This window comes from Oryza sativa, chromosome 4, assembly GCF_034140825.1.
Source record: "Oryza sativa Japonica Group chromosome 4, ASM3414082v1".
Taxonomy (NCBI): domain Eukaryota; kingdom Viridiplantae; phylum Streptophyta; class Magnoliopsida; order Poales; family Poaceae; genus Oryza; species Oryza sativa.
In genome coordinates, this window is record NC_089038.1 from 371,579 (window position 1) to 394,437 (window position 22,859).

General features: G+C 41.7%; 4 protein-coding genes across 4 annotated transcripts; 1 reads left to right on the forward strand and 3 right to left on the reverse strand.

Annotated features, from left to right (window-relative positions):
- Nucleotides 1-2,545: 2,545 nt before the first annotated feature.
- On the reverse strand, nt 2,546-4,195 carry LOC4334910 (uncharacterized). Its single transcript, NM_001419066.1, has 7 exons — nt 4,010-4,195; nt 3,792-3,938; nt 3,547-3,717; nt 3,396-3,456; nt 3,190-3,275; nt 3,002-3,091; nt 2,546-2,881 (listed from the first exon to the last, which is right to left on the reverse strand). Exons 1-7 carry the CDS (start codon nt 4,145-4,147, stop codon nt 2,819-2,821), a joined length of 756 nt encoding a protein of 251 aa, NP_001405995.1. The 5' UTR covers nt 4,148-4,195; the 3' UTR covers nt 2,546-2,818.
- A 2,397-nt stretch (nt 4,196-6,592) lies between these two features.
- On the reverse strand, nt 6,593-8,893 carry LOC107278779 (peroxidase 44). The gene is made up of 2 exons (XM_015779712.3): nt 8,015-8,893; nt 6,593-7,947 (listed from the first exon to the last, which is right to left on the reverse strand). The coding sequence occupies exons 1-2, from the start codon at nt 8,090-8,092 to the stop codon at nt 7,186-7,188; spliced, it is 840 nt and encodes a 279-aa protein (XP_015635198.1). The 5' UTR covers nt 8,093-8,893; the 3' UTR covers nt 6,593-7,185.
- A 4,822-nt stretch (nt 8,894-13,715) lies between these two features.
- LOC107275684 (uncharacterized) lies at nt 13,716-17,707 on the forward strand. The gene has a single exon (XM_026024523.2). It carries the CDS (start codon nt 13,723-13,725, stop codon nt 14,665-14,667), a length of 945 nt encoding a protein of 314 aa, XP_025880308.1. The 5' UTR covers nt 13,716-13,722; the 3' UTR covers nt 14,668-17,707.
- Nucleotides 17,708-17,773: 66 nt separating this feature from the next.
- On the reverse strand, nt 17,774-18,802 carry LOC4334911 (21 kDa protein). The gene has a single exon (XM_015778850.3). It carries the CDS (start codon nt 18,759-18,761, stop codon nt 18,120-18,122), a length of 642 nt encoding a protein of 213 aa, XP_015634336.1. The 5' UTR covers nt 18,762-18,802; the 3' UTR covers nt 17,774-18,119.
- Between the last annotated feature and the right edge of the window lie 4,057 nt (nt 18,803-22,859).

A 22,859-nucleotide genomic window follows, 5' to 3' on the forward strand; every position in this document is an offset into this window, starting at 1 on the left:
CCAACCCCGGCATGGCTAGACCCCACCACGTTGGGTCCGAGGCTCCGAGCTTTCCCTTGGCGGCATAATAGAGGAGGAGAGATTCGGTGGTGGCAGAGGCGGTCGGGGAGGTCGTGCGTTAGAGGGAATCACCCGGCGCTGAAGCCGGCGTGGGTGCACGATGCCATCGGCCACTGCCGTCGGCCCGCTCCCTTTCCCGAGTTGGCAGAGGCGGTTGGGGAGGTCGTGCATGAGGGGGAATCGCCGGTGCTGAAGCCGTGGGTACACGACACCGTTGGCCCGCTCCTTGTCCCGAGTCAACGCTGGAGAGGTAGCAACAGCAGTAGAACACCCTCCCACCTCTAATGGCCCCCCGAGAGAGAGAGAGAGAGAGGAGGGAGGAGGAGCCGCCGCCGCCCTCCCAGGCTCCGACTCGTCGCCGGCGGCCCGTTGCCACCCTCTTGGCAGACTGAGCTGCTGCTGGAAGCTCGAGGAGGAAGATGAAAGGGAGGGAAGAGAGAAGAGATGGGTGAGAAGGAAGATAAGTGGAGACTTACATATGGGCTCCACGTGCTAACTCAGCCGGTTGATCATGTTATTGGGCCACGTCAACGAAAACCACCGACCAATATTGCTGAGGGAGTTAATTTACAACACTCTTGTGAGTTAGAGGACAGATTATACCTAGTTTTGCGATTGAAGGATGCGATTCAACCAGGGGCGTGAGGTGAGGGAGGCAAAGTAGACATTCCTTTTGCAGTCGAGGTGGTTCTAGCTGATGACAAAATGATTCTAGAAAATGGTTTTTTTTTTAACAAAAGGAGCATTGCCAGCTTCATTACAGAACCAACATTGATCAGAGACACACAAGATACAACAACCAACAAAAGAAAAAAAATTCAAGACTACCCTATTGGCAATTCCTTCTCCTGGTCGTCTGGGTTTAAAGGACAAAACTTGACTATCAAACAATGCCCAACCTTCATTTTCTCCATTTTACTCAAATAGACAAGGCCCATTGAAGAATAGGAAAGGAACAGTTTGGTTTCATCACTGAAATAGGCAGGAATCAGCGCAATTCTGTTTCCCATTCAATAAATTTATCCGTTGATAAACAACAGTTTCTTATTTCTCACGCAAGAACACTATGAAACATCCGGAGGTCCCCAAGGCTACAGTAGGAACAGCATACATTCCATATTTCCATACAAAAGGACAGGGAAACTAAATCCCAGTACCTTGACTGATAACAGAATCATTTTCTTCGAACAACTGATACCATCAGCAATCTGACGCATCTAAACACCATTGCTGCACAAGCCTGTCATCAACACATTTTCTTCTTCTGAAAGTGTATCCCAAAGTTCATTTCGTTAACAATCTCATAACGACCACATAAGGGGATAATCAGACCACACATCCTCCATGGCTCCATTCCTCATCCCTCCTCTCATGTCAAAGAGAGACACAGCAACCGATTGAGCAGCAGCTGCAGCAAATTTGGCTTAGCCTACTCGATATTGAAGCTTTCCCTGCATGCTCTTGACCAATAACCCGGCAGTACCCTGGTAAATAAATTGCTTACAATCTCCTCTGCTGTTGCAGTATAGCACACATTTTCTCAAAAAAAAAAGATGATAAAATGGCAGTCCTCGAGAAGGAGCTAGAAAATAGATTTGCTTCATCTCTAAAAATTCTGAGACTATATCAGATCACAACCTGCATACCCATTGCGTAAAGCATCATCACAAATTGTATATTGAGTGCTTAGATATAAATTGCAAGTTGACCAGCAGTGAAAGAAAAAATCATCACTACTTAGCACTATATATTCTTTTTTTTGAACGAACCGGTACTTAAGAGTGTGCCAGTTTCATTGAATATATTACGAGTAAAAGTTATAGTCCAAGTGTGAAAAGAACTGTACAAGAAAAATTAAAGCTAAGGGATGAGTTCTTATTTTGCTCCTGCTAGGGCGCAAGTTTTGGCCTCCTTGATTTTCGCCACTAGGACAATCACCGAAAGTTCCTTGTGTTGGAACACACTTTGGTTTCTCTCCTTCCAAATGTCCCATGCCGTTAGTAGGATGAGGGTGCAAACTTTTTTTGACAGTCCCTTGCTAGTGGCCAATGCCGTCCACCATTCAAGGACCGTCATACTTTAGCACTATATATTCAAGCATACCTGCAATGCAATAAATGAATGGTATACATTTTCTGTTCTAGGTTCTGTGATGCCATAACAGTTGTGTTCATGGTTGAATATTTGAGAAGTAAAGAAAAGAATTTGACATATTTTTTCCACTGCTACATTCAATATATTTCCTCAATGATGGTCAACTGGTTCTGAATGGTATGCAAATTACACAACTACCATATACCAACGTTTGACTGACTCTTACATTCTAGCTTTTCTTTCTGTGATGCCACAACAGTTGCATTCTTACTGGTACCATATTTTAGAAAAGGAGAGCACTAACATCTTTTTTCCACTGTAAAGAATTCGATATATTTTCTCAAGATTGAGATCATCATGGTCGTTATGAAAAAAGAAGAATGGACACATTCAAGAAACCAAATGGATGTGCAACAGGTAAAACTAGCTGTCCAACCAGGAAACTGGTTCAAGTATATGTTGGTGGTACAAGTATATGATTGTACAATTTCTCTTTACCAAAAAACTATTGACACTGACATGAGCATATATGGAACACAATAACTAAATACAAGAGAGAAACATAATCAGACCCTTGAATATGTGACATGTCCTTGCAAATTACAGGTTCATGACCTAATTTTGATAACCATGTGACAGGGCTAAGTCCACATGCCTACCAATTTCATACTGTAATATATTTCAGGATGGATGAGCGAACATTCTCCATGAAAGCCACAGCTTCTTCCTGCAATGTAGATGTCATATGAAATAGGGGAAAAACAAAAACACAAGATCAAAGTTCTGAAGTGTAGCTACTTTGGTAATTTATTCAGTACTCTTAATAGGACCAAATTAAAGAGTTCACCTGATTGTTGGTCTTGGCGCTTGCTATATTTTCATCGAGGAGTGTTAGTATGGACATGTTGAGCTCATTCCGTTCAACCATTTCAAGAAGCTGGGTAGCATCAATCCACAATTAGAAATGCACATTTGAATAAGAGGAGCTGCGCTAAGAAAAGAGAGAATTCCCATGATCTTTTGCTTAGATCTTACTGTCGATTTTTTGTCGCTTGATTGCAGGATCTTTGTGAGGCGTTCTTTCGCGCTGACAAGGTCATTTTGCAACTTGTCATAGGCCTCTGCATGAAAGGGGGTGTATTAGAGCTTGTTTGTATACACGGTAATCGAGTAGGTTTAACAACACACATATCACATATAGTTAAATAATTAATTGGAGAGAAGATGAATAAGTGACTGACCCACTCCCTCAAGCAGAACCTTTTGCATCGCTTCCAACTCGATCAATCGGTCCTCCATTTCCTGCATGAATGAAGCAAGGATTATATTATTATAAGCTGCTGAAGCAAGGATCAGTTGGTTGATTGATTTTTGGATGCAATGAATAGCTACCGCTGTTCGGGTGATTGAGAACTTGATCTGGGCGATCTCGCGCTGGATGTAGTCGAAGAAGGGCTGGTTGAGCCTGGGGCGGAGCCTGCCGATCTCTACCTCGATCTCGCGCGCCTCCGTGTCGAGGAAGAACTCGACGAGGCCGGCGTCCGTGTCAGGGATGACCCGCGCCTGTCAGAAACAGAAACTGTCAGGCCCGCGACGTGTTCGACGGAATGCAAGAAAGAGACGGATGGGAAATTAACCTCGCGCTCCTGGCGGCGTCGCTCGTGCTCCTCGCGGACCTGGCGCTCGAAGGCCTCGCGGGCGTCGGAGTCCCTCTCGAGGCGGCGGCGGAACTCGAGGCGCACGATGTGGCCGCCCTGCGGCGGGCCGAGGACGCCCTCGGGGTCCTGCACAGCACAGCACATATGAGTGGACTGATGAGTCGGGAATGAAATCGACGAGATGAGAGCCTACATACCCATCCGATGCAGGAGATCTTGGTGGCGACGGCGCGGCGCCTGGTGGGCGCGCGGCGGACGGCGGGGCGAGGCGGGAGGAGGGGGCAGCCGCTTTGGAAGATGGCGCCAAGGCCAAGGGAGGAGGAAGAGGAAGCCATGAGCACAGTGGGTGTGTGTTCTGTTCGTTATCCGCTCGATTGACTCTCTCCCCTGCTCTTGTGCTATGCCTAACTATACTATACCCAGTTTTGCTTCTTAGCTAGGCCGGCCCATTCAACGTCCCGATTTATAGGCCCATTTACTGGCCCAATCTTCCGAGTAGTTCAGCCAAAAAAAATAGGAAAAAGTACGAATTACCCCCCGCCCCCCCCCCCCCCGAACTATCACGGTCGTCTGAATTACCCCCCTGAACCACAAAACCGGACATTCTTCACCCCCAACTATGTAAACCAGACGAATTACCCCCCTCGACCCAATCCACGGTGGTTTTGGTCTATGTGGCATACACGTGGCAGTCCAATCAGCGTTTTTTTTAATTAAAAAATTATGGGACCCGCATGTCATACACTTCTTTCTCTCTCTCTCTATTCTCTCCGCGTGTACACCACGTAGACCAAAACCCCCGTGGATTGGGTCGAGGGGGGTAATTCGTCCGGATTACATAGTTAGGGGTGAAGAATGTCCGGTTTTATGGTTCAGGGGGGTAATTCAGACGACCGCGATAGTTCGGGGGAGGGGGTAATTCGTACTTCTTCCAAAAAAAATATGATTTTTTTACTAAAATATGTACAAAATAATTTTATGTTTTTTACAACGTCCCAAGCCCGGAATAATTAACAATTTGTCATTCTCACGAGTGGTGCTAAAATATTTACCACTGGACCCACATGTTATAGACACATAAGGACCCATATGTCATAGATAACGAGTGGCAAATAATTAATTGACACATCTTAAAAGTGGTAAGGAGTTAGATGTCCCCAAGCCCTATGGAGGGCCTAGCTAGAGGGCATTTTTCGTTACATGGCAGTTGGCTCTCGTTAACGACCGCTTGCCTTTGCTGCTCTCTAATATAATCTTTTTTTTTCCATGGGAGGGAGAGCTTGAAAAAAAAGGACACAGAGGTTTTTTTTTCCGGCGCCCCCTTGCCAGGATTTTTTTAACAAGGGGACCCCTACATACTCTTCAATTCTATAGATAAAAAAATTGTTAGAGGAAAGAAAAGGATAATAAATACAAGATCACTATTAATTTCATAAAGACACACCATATATTTATGTATGAATTTTAGATTGGTTTTATATTTAGTCAAATTGGCATATATTTAGTCTATGTCATTCCATTAGCACCCAAAATTTAGTTCTGCCTTCGTCACTGCACTCATGCATACATGGAGACAGGAAGAATCATAAACCATTCAACCCTCACTCCAAGAAACTAACATTGGACAAACCACATCATTGACCTGACTAATTTCTGTTTAATCTAATCAGGTGGTCCACATCTAATGCCACACACACACACACACCAAGAGTGGCAAACTTGTCTTTCCTGCTTGAGTTGTTGCCAGTGACGAATCTAGATGAAAATATAGGTGGGGCTTTATTTATCGTCATAATATAAAATAATAATCATATATCTTTAATCTATATCAACAATATTTGAAAATCCTACACGGATAGAAAAACGGTGGATTAAAGAATGAAGGGAACTGAAGAGTGAAAAAGATTGAAAGATATATATAGGCATGGGCTACACACTGACAGCTACTAAAACACGAAAGTAAAAGTAATCCACATCGTTTCTTTCACCCTGAACATCTCCAGCCAAATATAGTCATCATCGGTTGGTTGTTTTGCTGTAATTAATTTTGTTGGCACTATGAACTCACTAGTCACTACACATAGACATAGATATCTGGGATCAATCCCTGTCAGCCAGAGCTGGGACTGGAGCCCCAACCAGCCCCAACAGTGGATTCACCACTGGTTGTTGCAAAGTAAACTCGCGGGCAGATTAAGATGGTAAAGTCTCCTTCTAAATGTTATATAAGAATACACACTAAGAGCTTTAAGAAAATGTTTTAAGAAATAAACGATTCGCCAAATAAACCTAGCCTTCTTTTACAGCTTGTATGTTACATATTTTCCAGTAGCCTACTAAATACGAAAGTACTTATTCCCTTATTGATTGTTGTTTTTATTCTTTTTTTAGTTCAGGTTGAAGAGGGCAAAGATTAAGGTTTCGTCCCTAGACCCAAGTCATTGCTTTTGGATTGGTGTTATATAGCTATGTAATGTTCCACGGCTACTGCTTTTGATTGAAGGTTCTATTTCAGAGATTACTCGAATATGAAACATAAAGGTATATTTTATATTAGAATTGTAATGATTTATTTTGTTACTGCGGGTACCCGCATTTAATTTGTAACCTGAAATGGGTATCGACATCACGGTTTCACATGAGATGGTTCGCTGTTCTTTTGAGCCGCACACGATGTCCGTACGGTGGTAGGCGGGGTGTGATAAGGAAGGATTAATTACATCTTTAGCGCAACACATGCATACATGGAGACAGAAAGAATCATGCATAAACCATTGAACCCTCAGTCCAAGAAATTAACATTTGACAAACTACATCATTGACCTAACTAGTTTGTGTTTAATCTAATCAGCTGGTCCACAATTAGTGGTACACACACCACGAATTAACCAAAAGAGTTAACTGAGTCTCTTACGGAAGTACTGTTTTAAACACTCTGGCGGACTTCAACCGTTTCTTACATATGAATTAAATTGTTAAGAAAAATTCTAAAAAATTGACAAGATAGATTAATATGTAATATATTATCTAACAAATATATAAGTTCAAATTCAACTTCTATAAATTATAATAAAAATAACTATGAATATATTTATACTAGTTAAAATTTAATTTGTTATTTTTGTTACAACTTGTAGAAGTCGAATTTGAATTTAAATATTTGTGAAGTGATATATTACTACATACTAATCTGTCTTCCAAATCTTATTAAAAAAATTTCATAATTATTTAGTTGACAGGAAAGAAACGGGAGATTAGCGTGCATCTTCCTCTTTTACTTCTCAATTAATTAATGTAGTGACCATTTGTGCGGACTTGTCGATCGCGCGCGTCAAAAAAAAAAGAAATATTTAAAGAAATTAAAATATTAGCACTAGCTAGTGTTGTACTTGGTGCAGACTGTCCTGACCTCGCCGGCGTCGCCCTCGAGCACGCCGACCGTCCCGAGCTTGGCCATCACCTCCGAGAACCTCTGCAGGAAGGCGTCGGGGTTGGCCGCGTAGTAGGCGACGTAGCCCGCCGTGGCGGCGTGCGTGGCGGCCTCCTGGTCCACCTGCAGGAGGCTCCTGTTGCTCATGAGCTGCGCGTAGTAGGCGTTGTCGACGGCGAAGGGCGTGACGGGGTCGAGGAAGGTCATGGCGTAGTCGGCCGCCGCCGGCTGGTCGGCGAGGCCGCAGACGCCGACCATGTCGCAGCGGAGGCTCTCGTCCATGGTGCCGTCGTCCGGCCTGGCGAGGCGGTAGCGGAAGGAGGAGCAGTGCGCGGCGCCGACGGTGTGGGCGCCGAAGAGGAGGACGGTCTCGTCGGCGGTGAAGCCCTTGGCGGCGAAGTGGCGGAGCGTGTCGTCGAGGGAGGAGAAGGGCGCCGGGAGGTCGTCCTCCCAGGAGTTGGAGTGGAGGGCGTCGCGGCGGCCGAGCGCGACGTCGTAGGCGGTGCCGCCGAGGAGGGCGAAGGAGTCCCGCGCCATGAGGGCGAGCGCGTCGGCGCAGGAGACGACGCCCGGGCAGGCGGCCTCGAGGGCGGACTTGACGGCGTTGACGATGTTCAAGGCGCGCAAGGTCTGGTTGGGGATGGCCACCCGCTCCGGCGACGGGCGCGTCGGCGTGGGGACGATGAGCAGAGAAGCGTCGCAACCCTGCAGCCATGAAACATATGATGAACGAACCCTAGCTAGCTACTCCAGATCGATGGCACGTACGTACGGTGACGAAGCAGTCGTGGAAGAGCATGCGGATGATGGCGGGGGCGATGGTATTGTCGTTGTAGAAGCGGCGTTCCATCACCTGCCGCACGATGGCGTCGGCGTCCGGGCACGTCGCGCCGTAGTACCCCACCTCCGGCGACGGCGATCTGCAGCTGCAGGATCAGGAGCACACCTGCATGGCGGCGTCTCATGGCTAGCTTAATTAGCTTGCTGTCAAGTACTAGCTTAATTAGTATGCATCTTCTCACAAGACAACATGATCGATCTCATGCATCGCCGACACCTTAGCTATAGCTAGCTAGTTTAATACTCTCTCGATCTTCGTATAAGATCTAATTTTATTCGATATTCAGTTAAGACGCGTGTGTACCAGTTTGATCCAGCTGTAGTGCCAGTTTTTGCACGACGACGAACACGACTTACCAAGCTGCACGGCTAATCATATCGGTAATATGCTAATCTACTTCTAGTTAAGCTAGAGATTGGCCGGTTGCTTCGAAGTCATACCACACCGTACCCTTAATTAATTACATGTATATGCATTAGTACTACAAAAGAGATTTTCCCAAATGATCAAAATCAAATCTTCCAATACGGTTGGGGGTAGGAGCAGCTGCTGCCTGCTGGATCCGCCCGCCGTTCGCAGACGTACCCGAGGACGGCGTCGTCGGATCCGCCGCATGCTATCGCAGAGGCCGCAGCCGCACCCAAGGGCGATGGATCCGGCCCTCCCGATGGGCGGCAGCGCCAGATCCACCGTCCTCGCCGTTCTCCATTGCCGCCCGCCGTAGCATCCAACGGTTGGCCTCCTCGTCAGCGGTGCCGCCCACTCCCATTCGGAGGAGGAGAGGAGAGGAGAGGGGAGAGAGAGAGGAGAGAGGGTGAAATTTTTTTTTGAAGTGGTGAGGAGGGAAAAAGAGAGAGAAGGAGAGAAAAAAAAGAGGGGGTATTTTTGCATGTGGCTCCTTAAGAGGACTTCATGCGAAAAAATAAGCTTATTTTTACAAATAGTCCCTTAAGAGGCCTGCTTGCAAAAATAGATTTTTGCATACGCTCCTCTTAACAAGTCGTATGCGAAAATGTGAGTCAATTTTTGCAGACGCCGATACTTATGGTCCGTCTTCAACCTGTTGAGGTGCTTGTCTAGGAAAATCATTTTTTACTAGTGATATGACATCAAAGTGTGTTTTGATTATTATTTTGTGATAAATAATTAACTTGTGAGATAATTGATTTTTATATTTGATGATTATTGGCGATGTGGTGCTAGCTAATTGTGTGGGACCGGTCAGACCGGGTGGAGTAGGTCGATCAGACCGGCTAGCCCGACGGTGTAACCAGCTGATTTCTGATAGGTGTTGATTTCGGATTGTTTATTTGGATACTTATGATTATCTCATGAGTATGATTTCTAGATGATTTCTATACGTGTATAATACTGTTGTGTGTTAATGTTGAGTCATGTTGGGAAAGAACTTGTGCTCGGATATGGTTTCTTGTTTGATTTATGTGTAGGTATGTGTTGATACCTCAGGATAGCGTTGCCAGTGAATCAGGAGTCAACTTGGAAGAAGATGGCGTCTGAACGATTGGAATATCACGCGGGATGCTCAAACTAAAAAAACAATGCACGTGGTTGATAGAGATTTCATGCGGGATACGATGGGAGATTACGTGCATATGAAAAGCGAGTTAAATTTGGAAGGAGATCAAATTTGAAATATAGAGTTTAAATTGGAAAGAAATAAATTTGTTTCACGTACGAAATGGTTTTCTAGTGGATTACACCACAAAACAGATAGGCCAACATTGGTCGTCAATCCTGTTGTTTTGTGTCACATCCTCTAGAAATAGCGAAGGTTCTTTGCTTTGTTGGCTTTGTCAAGAACTCCAAAATTTGTACCACACAGCATTCCAGCAATTTTGCATCTTAGTATGATATGGTCTGTTGTTTTTGCGGTGCATACAAATGAAAATAGCTGGTAGCTACAAAAAACTTCGTATGTAATATAATCCGTTGTCAATAGTTGTCTGTAAAACGAATTATATTGTTCTTAAAAGCTGCAGGGTACATATCATTATATTTTCATGTATTCAGTGTACCTATGAACCTTTTATGAGGTCTGATTTGATTCAAGATCATGTTTCTTCATGTTGATTGTAAATAGTACTTACTTGATGAGAATATAACTAGCTCGGATATAACCATGACTACCTTATGTATTAATCAAATAAATGTGCATATGTTCTACATTAGATTTACTTGTTATATATTTGAACAAACGTTGCTACACAATGAGTTTTGTGTGTTTTCATTTGTAGAGGTACTTGCTTGGGTAAAGGAAAAGAGACCGAGTGTAACTAATAAATGGATGATTAAAGAAGTTGACTGGGGACCAAACTAAGACCTTCTCCAAGTCTATTTCTACCTAACCACGTCACTTTTGGCCCATAGAAGACAAGAGATCAAGTTGTATACGTTTTGGATTCGGATTCAGGCCTCGTGACAGCATCAACTTCAAACGGACCTAGCCGCTGATCTAGAAGGAATTTTGGGGCCCATGAGTACATGTTGGAAAGCTTATGGAGTCTACTTTCAGATGGTTTTCGCCCCACGTCAAAATTCCTACCGAGCTGCCGGGAATCTGCAAAACAAGCCACGTACCTCATCCAGTCCGAATCAGATTTGAGTTTTGGGCTTTGTAATTGTGTCGTGGGCTTAGCCCAATGGGGATGCGCCCTAGGGTAACCCTAGGACGTCCCTAATCATATTAACTCAATAGCCGTCATCGTTTAGAGTTGGGTTTTGCTTAGATTATTCTGTCAAGACCAGTTTCGCCACTAGATCGGTTTGTGGAACCCCAAATTCGAGTGCTTAATCATTTATATGCAAGTTGGTTGCAATCTATCTTATTCTTGCTTATGTTCTTCAATTCGCATGCAGGGATTAGTTTTCTCGGCGAGGTCAACCGGGTTTCGGCACGGTTGATAACCAGAGACGTGGCGCTGCGATTGCGGGGCTCAGCAGCGTGTTCATTTAGAAGCCGGATCGAGTTATATCGCGACTCTGCCCAAATCGACTGTTTATCAATACCTATCGGAGGATCGGGACCTAACATCCCTCGTCATTACTAGACCTGAAAGTATTGAGATCAGTTTTTCTTTAAAAAAAATTGATTATTCCTCTCCTCCTTAAGCATATTCTAGTTACAGCTTTTTTGCAAGCAACTTCAGATGTCTGCTTCACAGCTTGCTCTCTCCTTTTACTTTTCAATGGGCCAGCAATGGAATGCCGACCAAATTTTATTGAGAAAATGGACAGCAAGATTACAGTGTTACAGTAGGGACAAAAACATAGTTGTTGAGGCAACAGCCGAAGGCCAGTCTCTAGTACCAGCCCACACCTTGGTTACAACGAGAACTGCCAGCTAGCACTACTAGGAACACCTCCTGAATATTCCTTCTTCTTTTACTTATAAATTGTTTAACATAATTTTAAATTTGATACTAACTTGACCAAACTAACTGATGAGTAATATTTATATTGTATTCTACATACGTGATATTTATTAATTATTTTAAAACTCTAATTTTAGTTAATTCTAAATTGTATTCCTACAGACTCTAAACTCATCTTCTAATATTTATTATTTTTCAATTCCGAATTCATGTTGTTTACAAATTTTATTCCACTATTGACTCTAAACCCTTCTTTCAATATTCCTTGTTTTAGTTATTTTTAATTTGTATTTCTTTTTTTTATTCTGAATTTCTCTTAGTTACAAATTGTATTTTTATCATATGGAATCTAAACTTATCTTTCAATATTTATTTATTTTATTCCGATTCTAGTTATTTTCAAATTGTATTCATATGTGGACTTTAGACTTGTTTTGTACTATTTCTTATTTTTCCAATTTTGAATTTTTACTTCTTCTAAGTTGTATTTCTATATGGACTCTAGACTTATCTTTCAATATTCCTTATTATAAATTTCGAATTTTAGTTTTTTCTAAGTTGTTTTTCTATATGGACTCTAAATTCTATTTTTTTTAATTTCGAATTTCAGTTATATCTAAATTGTATATGCATTTCTATATAGACTCTAAACTTATCTTTTAATATTCCTTATTTTTAATTTCGAATTTCAATTATTTCTAAATTGTATTCATATATGGATTCTATACTTCTTTTTCAATATTCCTTAGTTATTTCTAAGTTCTACTTCTATTTGCTCTCTAATCTCTTCTTTTGATTTTCTTTTTTTTTCTGAATTTTAATTAGCTATAAATTGTATTCCTATATGGACTCTAGTCTCCTCTTCCAATATTACTTATTTTCTAATTCCGAATTTTTAAATAATATTTCTATATGGACTCTACTTTTTCTTTTTCTCTGATTAATGTGGGAATTTCTATGCCGTGAGAGCAAACGTGGAGGCTCTTTTTTCTATTACTTTAATAAGTTAATAGATAGATTGTTTACTTCATAGCCTGCAAAATTTACTGGTAGTTTTGCTAAAAAAATTTCACTGGTAGCTAGGCTGGTAACTGCAAAAACTTACTCCTAAATTTTCCTTTTGAATACCTTCTCCGTTTTTGCTCCGTAGCCCATCCAGGATCCAGCACTACACTTTTAGAGGAATAAAACAATCACATATAATTCCTGCAAAACTGTTTTGGAATTCCAAACAGGGCCTGCACTCTTCAGTTCCATGCAGTACTGTGAATTTCCAAACGGTACCTTGAGTCTTAAGAGTTAAGTCCCCACTTTGATGATCTCTCCTTCTACTGGAGAGAAAGAGCTTTCAATTCCAATACCAATTTTGATTTCAACACAGGAGAAAATTGTGAAGACTACTTGTTCTTTTGTCCTTAACATGGTTTTAAATTTGTTTTTTCAGTCTTCAGTTCCAGGTGACATCAAAAGAAAGTCTTCGTAGTCAAGTCCACGAAGCATATTTTTCTCAAAACAACATGTAAAACTCTAGACATGGTTCCTTTTCTAGGTCCTTACCACCTAATGTGGAGTGCAGGACATCCACTAATTTTCTGTTCATACAAAATGAACAGAAAATAATCGGTAGCTACAAAAGCTCTTGTGTAATCCGCCAATGGCTGTTTGTAAAACAAATCATTCACTATATAACGTTATCTTTGGTCTTATTTTATAAGTTCTGTTTACCATATGCAACTTATGAGGTTTGATCCCTTTTTTCAATTTGTTAATGCTTCTCCTCCTTAAAACTTATCTTTGTCTATTTATAGGTTTACTCGGCTCCCTTGTACTGCATGTTCTAGTACAGCATTTTTGCAAGCAAATTCAGATATCCGCTCTCTTTTTTTTTTGTTCCAATGGGCCTCGATGGAATGCCAGCCAAAGTTTATTAAGAAATGGAGAGCAAGGTTACAGTAGGGACAACAAACAACATAGTTGTTGAGGCAACAGCCATGTAAGGCCAGCCTCTGGAAACCATCCCACACATTGGTTACAACGACACAACTGCTAGCTAGTACTTCTAGAGTACCCAGCTTTGCTCTCTGCTAGATCAATCCGCAAGGTTGGTATGAGTGATCTTTTATGCTATTGCTATAACATCATACTTCAATATCTTTTCATCTATTCGTAGTTCTCCAATAGTATTCTAATGCTACCGTTCTTTCTCTTCTAGTAGCAGGACACCGTTTTACAGATTGGTAGCTCAAAATGGATGAGACGGTCAGATCTGCCATTGTTGGGGAGGCTATCAGAGGAATCTTTTCTGGTGTTATCAGCAAGTATGAGGATAATTCAAACGAAGGAGATAACATAGAGAGGCTGGAGATGGCGCAAATTAAGCTGGAGGCTGCGATTAAGACTTCCAACAAGTGGCAGATCACCGATACGCCGTTGCTACGTTGGCAGAAGAAACTGAAGCGTGCGTCTGAAGAATGTGATGATACGTTGCGCAAATGCAAGCAGCGCGCTCTAGAAGAGAAAGAGATCGAAGTGCAGGTCAAGCAATCCTCATTTCCTAGACGTGTTGCTCATGCAACCAAATCTTTCATCGTCTCATTCATCGGCCACAATAATGATGACTACTCAAGCAGCGCTATTGTTCGAAGATTTGAGAGGATTGCAGATAGTGCTGACAGTTTTCTGAGGTTTGTGCAGCTAGGCGGGAGACCACGGCAATATTTGTTCTTTGACCCTCTTATTGCACATCTTTTCGCAGGCAAATCTCTAAGATATCAAACATTGCATGATGGAAGTCAATACCATTTCTTCAGTATACGCCCTATGAGTTTTGAGGAGCGTGGACTAGAGGCCATGCTGTTCTTTGTCTATGAAGATTGCAAGGTGCCCAAGAACAGTTTTCGGTTAGGATTCATACTGCGTCTTTCAGAAAGTACAGACGTCATGGGAATTACAGTCAAATGCTTACAGTCAGTCACACCTCACTTCAAGTCCACAGCCGAGATTGTTGTCAGGGAACTCACTCAGCTCCCTACGCAAGATTTCTCATGGTTGCCACCATACCATGAATATGGAAGCATGGAACACTGGGACAATGTTCAGACCACCTTGACTCAATGGTTCCGGCCAGATCCATTGTGCTGCTCCAAAGGATACATTCCTGCTTGCAGCAGCAGCAGCTACACAAAAAAGTAGTAGTCTGTCAAGCATATTTCCAGAACCAGTCATTCAAGTATTTTTGCAGTGTCACATCTCACTGTCTGAATACAACAACTTGCAAGGATCATCAATCATCAGATACGGCACATCTTCACTGGAGAAATTCCCTCTTTTGAAGCTTTGGTTTCTCTTCATGCCACATGACTCTGTTGAAGACCTGGAACCTACTAACGCAGCCGAGAGCTATGCATTAGAAGCAATCGATGGAGAGAAGCAGCAGAAGGGGCATGTAGATGTTCATCCTCACCAACTGGACGAGATGTTGCTGCCCAAGGCAATCAACTACCTTTACCACAATGCTGAGGCAACGACATACCAGATGTACTGGAAATCCAAACATGGCAGTGCACACCTAAGTGTGGAGAAGACAAGCATGGCGACACCTCCACAAGCTCGCAGAACCACGCGGCGGCAAGGCAGGATGAACAAGATCAGGGGGCTTCAAATGCAGGAGCAGATAAAGAATGGGCAGTGTTGGAAGCAGGTAGCGAGAGATTTCCTCAAATTCTTGGATCTGCGTTCGTCAGATAATTTGCGGGGCTTGTTCATGGCATGGCTCAATCATAGAAACTAAAAGATTTATTACGAGGAGGTTAAACCAAGTACTGAAACATCGAACGGCTTATGTTGTCTGCAAGGGAAATCGTACAGTCCTTGTTTCTTACATGATGTGGCCACGGTAATTTTGCAAGAAATTTTACTTCTTTCCCTAATTTAGATTTCCACGTGAACTATCTGCAAATAATATTTGCGTGACTATATATGTTTGTAGCCAATCTAGCATACAAAACTCTGATAGCCATTTCTGTACAATTGCTGTGAAACTCATGTACTACTGTATTTGGGGGATTTGATTTCCCTCTTGTTCTGAACAAAGCGGCCTTTTCTACATATACTATACTGTCGTAGTATGTTGTATCTTCAGGTACAAAGACTTTTCAGTGTCTTGCAGATGGTTTCAGTTATCGTGAAGTTTCATTCTTCATTCATCCATCCATCCTGCTCATTTCCTGTTTGCATAAAAATGGTGGCGATTGATGGCTTGGATCATGCTTTGTTGGATCGATCAGGGGTCCATGCTGGTCCAGTGATAAGGACACTGTATGTGCAGCAGCATGTAGCCATGTCTGCACTGCATGGCAAAGACAGAGACATGCAACAGAAGGTGACGCTTCTCTGGCCTTATAAATTGAATCAGATCTCAGCCTTCTCTGGTTGTTGGTTGGCACAGTATGAACCTGAAATGCCTCTCATCTTATCTCTGCAAGTTTGTTATGGCACTAGTTTTACCTCAAAATTCAATCAAGAACTCAATCTGGAAGCTTATATTCTCGTGTACAAAATGCACCCAAGCTACACATTGTTATCTCCGATTTGATTGCTTGATTAGATTCAATTTGAACAAACTTGGTAGTGCTGTCTCAGGTGAATTGGTAAGTTATTGTAATTGGTTAGGTAAAGTAGCATGCATAATGGATGCCACGCATGGTTATTACATGAAAACAAGCGAGTTGCGCACAGATTAGAGGATAACCACGGGCTTAAAAAGCAAGTTTTAGCTAGCTCTCCACCTGACCTGTACCAGAACATGATGTAGTAGGAGTATTTGTTTTATCAGCACTCCATTCAGTCAGTGCGTGCTACTACTATTTTCGTTTCTTCACTTTGCTGCTGACTATTGATCGATGTTATTACCATCATCAAATTACCTACCCCATCAAAAAAATTTCATAGGTTTACTGCCATAACCACAAATGCACCAACAAAACCACAAAGTATATATATAGCCTACGTAACGTACTGTTATGTCTAATAAATTATGGATACAATCAAGTGAACACACTATACTAGTCATATACTGTACTCCACTAGTGTGAAACAGTACATAGTACTAGAAGTAGTACAGTAGTATAGGTGGTACGAAATTTAAGGAATGAAGGTCCACCGCTGGCATTGCAATTAGGCAATGCACAACACTTGTACTGTACTGTAGTCCGCATTCTCAAAGAGGTTGCAACTTTGCAATATGTGCAGTTGAAATCTGAACTCACTAATATGCTATGTAAAAGTACTAATAAGATCCCACAGATGAAAATATATAATAGTACTAGATATTTTCTTGGAAAAAAAATATAGTTACTACTATAATGGAGGGACAAATAATTCAGGGACAATTACTTAAAGACAAGTACCAACAACTGACGTTGGTGTCCCACATATTCCCTGCTACATACACCCTCCGATCTCAAAATAAGTTCATTTCATTTCACATATACCAATACAAAGTAAAATAGACTAGAATACCCTCTCTTTCTAAATCCCCAAACAACTATTTCTCTTTTATAGAAAACTTATTTTGAAACAAACGGGATGAGCTAAAAGTGAATTTATTCTGAAACGGTGGGAGTATACTATATTAGAATTAGCCTTTTTCTTTTGAAAAAAAATCCAGGACACTAATCAATAATCATAGCTGCTTGCATTGGCTCCTCCTGGTCCTGGTCCTGCAGGCTGCATATGAAAGCACTCAAAACTAAAGATCCTCCATCTCCATCACCGACACCATACTATCAGTACGTGTGGAATGGGTACGTAACCGTAACCCAAATATATATATACAAGTATGCTGTTAAAATTTGGCTGCCGGTGGCAGCGTACGACGAGACTCGTCGATCAGTCAGTCAGGCACCAAACAAAACGTACTGTCTAGGAAACCGACATTTTCTCCATGTACTTATCCCTCAAGAGGCCAACACAACGACGATGCCGAAGAAGAAGAGAGCGAAGATAGAGCTAATCAAAAGAAGGTACAATAATTAAGTGAAGCCAGGACCTAGCTAGTCATCAGACCACTACATGCAAATGCAAAACATATGCAATAATGCAACCATAATATGTTGGTTTCTTTTTTTTTCCTTTTCATTTCTGGATCGATCAGCTATCGCATCTGTTTACACATGAAGAACGCACACTCTAGTTCAAAAAATATCATCATCCATCAACTAAGTATCAATTAATACCCCTAAACGAACACAAGACAACAAATCTTTTGTTTCCTGTTTGATCCTAAGAAGAAAGAATGTTAGGGTCATTATTAACTTATTGTATATATTACTCTTTTAATTAAAGCTGCTCTGGTTCCGTACAGTTAAGATATCCAAACTGAAAGGCAGTACTACAACCTCTTCTGAAAGAAGAGATTAACGCTAGCAACTTCCAGAAAAGAAAACAAGAAAGCAAAGAAGAGAAAAGACAAGAAGATACAGTTACACACACATCCCCAAGCAGAAGAGGAGAAGAAATTTGGAAGAAGCAAGGCAGTTACTACTATAATTAAGCATCCATAATACGTGTAGGATAGGAGCGATGAGATTATTACTACATACAAGTGATTGTAGAGGTGCACGTAGGGGAGTGATTTAGAGTAATTACAAGTGGTGGTGCGGATCGAGGTTGTTGACGAGGGCGAGGGCGTTGCTGGTGGCCTGGGAGACGGCGCCGACGCGCTTCCTGAGGGCGTCGACGTCGATGCCGGGGGCGGCGTAGGTGGCGAGGGAGTCGAGGCAGGTGGAGGCGTCGGTGAGCGCGGCGCTGGCCCAGGTCTGCACGTTGCTCAGCCGCCACGCGAACCGCGGGCTCCCCGACCGCCCCATCCGGCTCATCTCCGCCGCCGACTGCCGCAGCCGCTCCTCCGCGTCCCGCAGCGTGTCCGCGCAGTCCCCCACCGCGCCGCCCCTGCCGCCGCCGCCGGAGCGCTTGGACGAGCTGGAGGAGCCGCCGCCCCCGAGGTAGCCCGAGCAGGAGCGCGCGCGGTCGGCGCCGACGGTGAGCGCGGCCTGCGCCAGGAGACGCGGGCTGCGCCCCACCGCGGGGGCCTGCGGCATGAGGCTCCGCTCGCACACCTGCGGGTACCGCGTCGCGCGGCACGACCGCCGCACGAAGTCCGCCGCCGCGGCCGGGCTCACCGCCGGCCTGGGCCTGGTGGACTGTGACGCGCCGGCGATGGTGGCGGCGGCGGCAACGGCGAGGAAGAGGAGGAGGAGAGGAGGGTGGCGGCGTGTGATGGCCATGATTTTTAATTTTTGGTTGAGATTTGTTTGAATTGAGGAATGGGGAACGACAAATTGGAAATGGTCGTGGTTTTATTAACCGAATTGAATGCCACGTTACACCCCCTTGGCATGTGAACGCACCGAAGATGGAGAAAGAAGAGGAGTCAAAGCGGTCAACGCTCAAGTTTTAGCATGAATTTTTTTGTTCTTTTTGTTAGTTACTCCATTAGGCAACCAACCAAACGAGTCAAGCAAGGGCAGTAGTGGCAAACTGCCAACACGCCTACCGTCTTATACCAGGGATTTCCAATGAGGCAATGACAACCACTTGTTGATCATGTGTTTTATACTGGTATGAAAGAATTTTGGATAAATGTGTATCTACATTAGTGAAAAGGAATACAAGATGTCATCACCACGACCCACGTCTTTAAATAAACATCAACATTATAAGAGAAAAAAAATTAGTAAAAAAAAGCTAACAGTATCAATGGGTATTCTAGAACCTTCATGCACCTCCCATAAGATGTGCGATAACAAATATATGAGAATGAAAAAATAGAATACATTATACATTAGCCATATAAAAAATATCGATGACAATCTAATACTAGTACTATCAAGAATAACGAGTGTCAATGTATATATATGAATAACAATTAATCTGAAGCTATGATTAGTTCACTGTGGCATGGACGACATGTTACATGTTTTTATTGAAAATTCATTTGTGACGGTGGTGGTAAAAAAAATCAATTTTTATATTTTCAATAAAAACATGAAACATGCAGCTTTCCAACAATTTTTTTAATATAAAGAGCATTTTTCACTGATTCTGACAAAATTTTATTCATAAAAAAGGATTTAAAATAAATTAGTTATAAATTTTTGAAGTTTACACATTTTTTAGTTGAGAGGACATATTGGTCATTTACGGAAAAACTAACATTTGACTAGCGGTCAACAAACGGTATAGTGATGGGAGTGGGGGTTGAAAAACTTAATGGGAGAAGCCAATTTTAAGTGGCATATAAAGAAACTGGTCAGTCAATTTCAAGTGGCATATAAAGAATTCCCCCGATGATTTTCTATCTATACTCTATGATGAAGCTAGAGTAAACAGTCTCTAGTTTTCTGATTGCACGCGTTTTGAACAAGTAAATGTTATATTTTTCTTAAAAAGTATTATATAAAAGTTTTCTAAAAAAATATATTAATTTAGTTTTAAAGCTTAAAATAATTAATATTACTTTATTTCCTTAATATATGACGTTGGCTAGTTTAAAATTGAACTAACCAACGTTATAAAAAAAGGACAGAATAATTAATCTCTTCTCATGGTAAAATGAGAATAGATCAAGGAATAACGAAGAGGGGGGCAAGATATAGATAATAATTTTTTTCCTCAAAAACGCACATTAACAGAATATCCATTTACCCAAAATGCCTTTTTGCGTAAAAGTTTTTTCTTACAAGTTAAATAAATATACTTTTTAAGTTTATAAAATTTAATGCTTAATCTTATTAAAGAACTTTCTCGTTTTACATGTCGCAAACAATTCTCAACCAAATCAGCTCTTACTATAAACTATAAAGTTATAGCCAACTGAATCCTAAAACTTAATATGCAAAAATTTCGCATCATCATCCACTAACAATTATTACATTTAAGCATCATGCAAGCATGCTATATTATCTATAATTTTTTAATTTATTAAAGTCTAGAGATTTAAAATGCAAGCATGTTAAGTAATCCCACATAATTCACATAATATTTTAATATATATCCCTTTATTATTTTTACAAAATCCTATATAACAATAAAGTTCATCCTCACTTAGTTAATGCTATTCCAATTTTCTCTTATTAACCCATACGACATCAATTATTTTTAGTCCTTAGATTGATTAATCTATGATTTGTATGGCCTAAATTATCTTTCTTCTTTTGTTCTATTATAAAACCACATCATCTTACTTTTACATTTGAATCATCGTTTTGTATACTATTTAAATTTAAATCACACCAACTTATGTAAGCTCTTAGGGGTGTTTAGATCTAGGAGTGTAAAGTTTTGGCGTGTCATATCGGGTATTATATAAGGTGTCAAATGGGGTGTTCGAGCACTAATACAAAAACTAATTACAGAATCCGTCAGTAAACCGCGAGACGAATTTATTAAGCCTAATTATTCTATCATTAGCAAATGTTTACTGTAGCACCACATTATTAAATCATGGAGCAATTCGGTTTAAAAGATCCGTCTCGCAAATTAGTCGCAATCTGTGCAATTAATTATTTTTTTAGCTTATATTTAATACTTTATGCACGTGTTCAAACGTTCGATGTGACAAGGTAAAAAATTTCAGTGTGTGATCTAAATAGGGCCTTAGGGCGTTAGGGAGTATTAAAGAAGAGAGAAAAAGGGAATGATTACGAAGATACGTCAGACTAGGTAAACCATTTACCCATATTAATTGAGTATTAATAATTTTAAATTTTATAAATAAATTAATATGTTTTTAAAGTAACTTTTATATAGAAATAAAAAAAATACATTTAAGAGTTTGAGAAACGAGACATTTTCTCTCTGTCCTCTCCAAACGCACAGCACAGAAAGATTGCAATGAAAGGTGTCGTGGAAGAAAGTTGACAGGAGGATCTAGAGAATCTGAGAAGGTGATGCTACATGTTAGTAGTTGGTAGTTAGATTGCCGTGATGTTTGGAGGAGCTGTGGCTGTTTTGCTGTGACTGTTCCAAACCTTTGGATGCTCTTGTAGTATACTAGTAGTGAACATATTTTTTTCTATTTAATATCATTTAGGAGTCCAAATATTCATTTCAAAATAAAAATCTATTTTGACAAAATCTCGTATAGACATTTCAAATGACCTCCGACGAAAAAAGCTTTATATAAAAGTTATTGGTCTGAATGAAATCTACAACTTTGTAGGTCTATTACTTTTTCATTTAAAGTTGTCTGGAGTGTTAAATAAGCATCACTAGTTTCTAGTTTCTGTAGCAATTAAAATTGATTGGAAGAGTCTAAATGCAAATATAAAATCTACACTTACAGCCCTTGCCATTGCTGCCTTCTGGAAGGTTGATTTTTATAAATCACCATCCTAGGGCGTTAGGAATATATTTATGTATCTTTAGAACAAAAAATGTTTTTATAATTTTTTAAAAAATAAATATACAAATAAAAAATTCAGAGGCTGAGGTAGCTAGAGATTAGGCCTTTCACAGTGCACACAGTTAGACCGGTTCCTACTTGTGCCATGATGGATTCGTGTCGACATGGAGGGCGCGCCCGTGACCAACCTAGGGTTCTCGTCCCCAAACTGAGGAGCGCAAAACCTCGCAGAGACGGGCGAGCGCGTGGCGACGAAATCGGCATGAACGCGCGCTGTGGGCAGCGTGGCTTTGCCCACCCGTGACCTCGCACCCATTCCTCTGGTAAAATCTCTGATTCGCCCTCCAAAATCTTCTCCTGCCGCACCGATTTCCTTCTCCCGCCACCGATTCCTCCGCTCCTGCGCCGGATTTTTGCCTTGCACGCATTGTACTAGCTTCTTCCTCAGTTTGGGGTTAGTAAGATTGCAAGAACAAGATGGAAATGAGAGAATTCAAAAGGAATAGACTTTTTTCAAGTAAAAAAAAGGGAATGAACTTGCTCCTCAGACCAAAGAAACCACAAAGACATGAAACAAAGAGTGCAGGCAAAAAAAAAAAGGGATGCAATGCAAAAGGAGCTAACAAGAAGAAGGCCTTTTCTTGATCTTTATCCCTAGCTACTACTGAAACAGGCCATGGACTTGGAAAAGCCAAGCAATATATCATGAGAGCTCTCACCCTTTCTTCCTCCTCCCACAACAACAATGGCCATACATACAATTACAAAAAACCCAAGAAACAACCCACAAGACAATACTGCAAGCACACAAGCATTTCTACAAACAGAAGCAGTGCATATAGATGAAAAGGCCGGTGGTGGTGGCCGACGCCGCCACGGCAGCTGGGGACGCCTCCCACTGCCAAGAACCGACGGCCGCACGCGCACCGGCGTGCCGCCGCCAAGAACGAGGGAGAGGAGGTGGTGTACGCCGAGGACG

Coding starts and splice junctions, on each gene's coding strand:
- LOC4334911 (XM_015778850.3), bottom strand. CDS start 18,761: ATGGCCATCACACGCCGCCACCCTCCTCTCCTCCTCCTCTTCCTCGCC.
- LOC107275684 (XM_026024523.2), top strand. CDS start 13,723: ATGGATGAGACGGTCAGATCTGCCATTGTTGGGGAGGCTATCAGAGGA.
- LOC107278779 (XM_015779712.3), bottom strand. CDS start 8,092: ATGGAACGCCGCTTCTACAACGACAATACCATCGCCCCCGCCATCATC. Junction 7,948..8,014: donor TCCACGACTGCTTCGTCACC/GTACGTACGTGC, acceptor TCATGGCTGCAG/GGTTGCGACGCTTCTCTGCT.
- LOC4334910 (NM_001419066.1), bottom strand. CDS start 4,147: ATGGCTTCCTCTTCCTCCTCCCTTGGCCTTGGCGCCATCTTCCAAAGC. Junction 3,092..3,189: donor CAAGCGACAAAAAATCGACA/GTAAGATCTAAG, acceptor GATGCTACCCAG/CTTCTTGAAATGGTTGAACG. Junction 2,882..3,001: donor GCGCCAAGACCAACAATCAG/GTGAACTCTTTA, acceptor TCTACATTGCAG/GAAGAAGCTGTGGCTTTCAT.